At 34.4% G+C, this 3869-nt stretch overlaps 1 protein-coding gene across 2 annotated transcripts in view; it reads right to left on the bottom strand.

Moving 5' to 3' along the window:
- The window catches only part of LOC106473764 (FH2 domain-containing protein 1-like), a 49829-nt gene that overhangs the window by 4001 nt on the left and 41959 nt on the right, over positions 1-3869 (bottom strand). For both annotated transcript variants that reach the window (XM_022402158.1, XM_013934444.2), the window contains exon 6: positions 2704-2788. In XM_022402158.1, the coding sequence (XP_022257866.1) occupies positions 2704-2788 (85 nt within the window). The remainder of the gene's footprint in view (positions 1-2703; positions 2789-3869) is intronic.

Raw genomic sequence — 3869 nt, 5'->3', positions numbered from 1 at the left:
CAAAACCTTGAGAAAATCGGGTGACGCAGTCGGGTAGGTCTTCTGTGCCATACTTTCCAAATCCTGTGCCAGCTCTTGCAGGCTAGCCCCTTTAGCAAGGATTCTAGTCATAAACCTAGCCCTGTAGACTTTGGACTGATTTTGAGTTCCATACCCGAGTTCTTGAGCAGCTACCAGTGCTCTATAGTTGTGCCTGTCGTCTGCTGACAACTGTCCAAGTATTTCCAGTGGTTGTCCCTTCAGGCTCGTTGCAAGGTATACTGCCTTCTGCTCCTCTGTCAGTAGCTCAAATTGTGCTCTATATGCTTCCCACGGTCTTCCCATCGAATTCCTGTGGCTTCCTTCATACCGGATCACCCCTATTACTGACATTCATATCTGGGATGTGACTTCTAACAGGACTGAAGATGTCTGCATTAGGGTTTAACTGCGGGGTCTGGAAGGGGCTAAGGTTTTCCATTCGTACTTTTTGCCACTGTTGTTGACTTTCCTGTAGTTGCTGCTGACTTTCCCGCAACTGTTGGAGACTTTCTTCTTGTTTCCTTTCTTGTTCCAGTTGCCACTGCTGTAGTCTTTCTTCTTGTTTCTTTTCTTTCTCCTCCAACCACTGCTGTAGTCTCTCTTCTTGTTTCTTTTCTTTCTCTTCCAACTACTGCTGCAGTCTCTTCTTGTTTCTTTTCTTTCTCTTCCAACTACTGCTGTAGTCTCTCTTCTTGTTTATTTTCTCGTTCTTCTTGTTTCTTTTCTTTTTCCTCCAACAACTGCTGTAATCTCTCTTCTTGTTCTCATCTCTTTTGCTGTTATTGTATTGCTGCCATCAAATCTGTTAAGCTGTAGTTTATTTTGCCACTTCTCATTTCTATTTTTTCTTTTCCTTCCCACTCTCTGACACCAATTTGTTACGTATCTGCTTGTTTGATAATTCCCCGTAGAAATTCTTTCCGAGAAACTTCAGCGATACAAGTCCTTTTTTATTTAAAACTAGTTTATTCTTTCTCAATACAGCTTTGCAATACACAGAATTTCCACAGTCACTTTAACTTAAACACACGCGATAATTCACAACGATTCACGCACTTTACTTACGGTCATTACCGCTCGCTTGACTCAGTTATCTGCCTCTTTATCTCTCTATCTGCAATTATATCTCCGCTTTATTTGCCGGGCTTATATACTAAAATAGAAGGCGCCAAGAAAAGACTAGAGTTGCCAGGAACAGTCATGATCCTTCTAGAAATTCCAGCGCGCATGCTTCAAGCGTCACGTGATTTCCGCTGTCGTAACAATATAATGGTTGTCCCTATGACCAAAACAAATACACAAGTACTATAGAATGGTTGTTCATATAACCAAAACAAATACACAAGTATTATACACTGGTTGTCCCTATAACCAAAACAAATACACAAGTATTATACATTGGTTGTCCCTATAACCAAAACAAATACACAAGTATTATAGAATAGTTGTTTTTGAAACTTGTGAATTTATCTATTGTGTGAAAATATACAAACACACACAGTTCAGTCTAACTGCTAAAGGCAACTAAACACAGGTAGAACCACACTTACTATATTTGTATCAGTTATATTAAACTACACACACGTACACAGTATAACTTAGTCTAATTGCTGAAGGCAACTAAACATATACAGAACCACACTTAAAGTTATAGAGTTTTGTATGTTTGTGTTGAATTGATTTTCTGAACCTACTTCCTTTCCTGACATTCTGAATATATCAAGACCAAAACGAATAATACAAAAAAAGAAATTATATACGTGTCACTTTTATATATATATCTAGTAAGAGACCAATAAATGCATGGTATGCCTACATACAGGATTGACAATTAGATTTAAAAGCCATGATTGACAAAACTCAGTTTTCTTGGCACGTCTTAACAAATATCCTTTAAACTCTTATATAGCTCAGTTTATAGTTAAGACAACAGGAATATTAGTTTGTTTACACTTTTATTTCAGCCCTTTTCCTTATTAAACCTTCAAAAATTTCATAGTAAAAGTTGATACCCAAACATGTGAAATGTTATATCTAATGATATTTTTCTTTAAAATTAAGATAATCTAACATCAGCAGTCATTCACATGCAAAATAATCTAACGTCAGCAGTCATTCACATGCAAAATAATCTAACGCCAGCAGTTGTTCACATGCAAAATAATCTAACATCAGCAGTTGTTCACATGCAAAATAATCTAACGTCAGCAGTCATTCACATGCAAAATAATCTAACGTCAGCAGTTGTTCACATGCAAAATAATCTAACGCCAGCAGTCATTCATATGTAATAAAATATTAAAGAAAAAACCTCCGCAGTTTTAATGCTGTTTAGAAGGAATTATCACCATAGTTTTATCACTGTATTTAACAATACATTCATCAAGATTTTACAATGTATTTAACAATATGTTCTCTAGTTTTACCTTGTATAACAATATATTATTGACAGTTTTAATGCTGTCTCTAACAATATATTTATTTACATATATCAGTTCATTTTCCAGTTTTAACATTGCAATTAACAATAAAATTCATTGACTTACAATAAACAGTGTTTAGTGCCCTAGAATGCCTCTCATCATGTTAAAAGCATCGTGTCTAGACATGAAAATAAAATATATGATAAAAACAACCATATTATATTTAATAACGTTTATTCTTAGAAGATATGATGTTTACCTTTCTTTCGTCCTTTCTGCTGAGTTAATCTCTGTTGTTTTAACTGTTTCATCCTTTCCTCCTGCTTTCTTCTTTCCTCATTTTCCTGCCAAAAAAACGTTATAATACATGAGAATGTCGAATGAATCACTTTTAGTACTAATGTGGTACAATATAGTTGTTTAAAGGTGGTAGAGAAAGAAGTATTAATATCAGAATACTGTTGGTGTGATTTGTATTAATATTGTTATTAATAAAGTTATTATTTGGGGAGAACAAGAAGTAATAATGTTTGTTGAATGAGCGTAAAAAACACACTTGTGGAACAAAAACCAGTACACTAGTTTCGACACTTTCATGTGTCTTCTTCAGTCCTAACCAATTTTCTGAAGGAGACGGTATGTAATAAATAAATTTAGTGTTCCCAAAATTGTTTGATCTCGAAGTCTAAGCTCATTCTACACTTTGATCAACGTGTGTTATTGGGATATACCAGTTTCGGAGATTTCCACTTAGATTTCGAGGTTAAATAATTTTCGGACTGCTAAGTTTATTTATTATATCTGCTACTGTGCGGCTATATAATGAGAAGATCGTATAAAACTGCATAGGAAATTACATGTAATGGTTACTGAATGAGATAAAAATAAGTATGTTCTAGGATCAAACCACCAAGGAGTTAACTACAGATATTTTAATATATATAATGTTGTGGATACAATAAACTTCTTCAGGTATCACTGACTGAACAGTAAATCCGTAAATAAGTTTGTTGTAGGATCAAACCACCAAGGAGTTAACTACAGATATTTTAATATATATACTGTTGTGGATACAATAACCTTCTTCAGGTATCACTGACGGAACAGCAAATCCGTAAATAAGTATGTTGTAGGATCAAACCACCAAGGAGTTAACTACAGATATTTTAATATATATACTGTTGTGGATACAATAAACTTCTTCGGGTATCACTAACTGAACAGTAAATCCGTAAATAAGTATGTTGTAGGATCAAACCACCAAGGAGTTAACTACAGATATTTTAATATATATACTGTTGTGGATACAATAAACTTCTTCAGGTATCACTAACTGAACAGCAAATCCGTAAATAAGTATGTTGTAGGATCAAACCACCAAGGAGTTAACTACAGATATTTTAATATATATATAATGTTGTGGAT

This window comes from Limulus polyphemus, unplaced genomic scaffold (genome assembly GCF_000517525.1).
Source record: "Limulus polyphemus unplaced genomic scaffold, Limulus_polyphemus-2.1.2 Scaffold6487, whole genome shotgun sequence".
NCBI classification, from domain to species: domain Eukaryota; kingdom Metazoa; phylum Arthropoda; class Merostomata; order Xiphosura; family Limulidae; genus Limulus; species Limulus polyphemus.
This window is presented reverse-complemented; position numbering and strand designations above follow the sequence as displayed.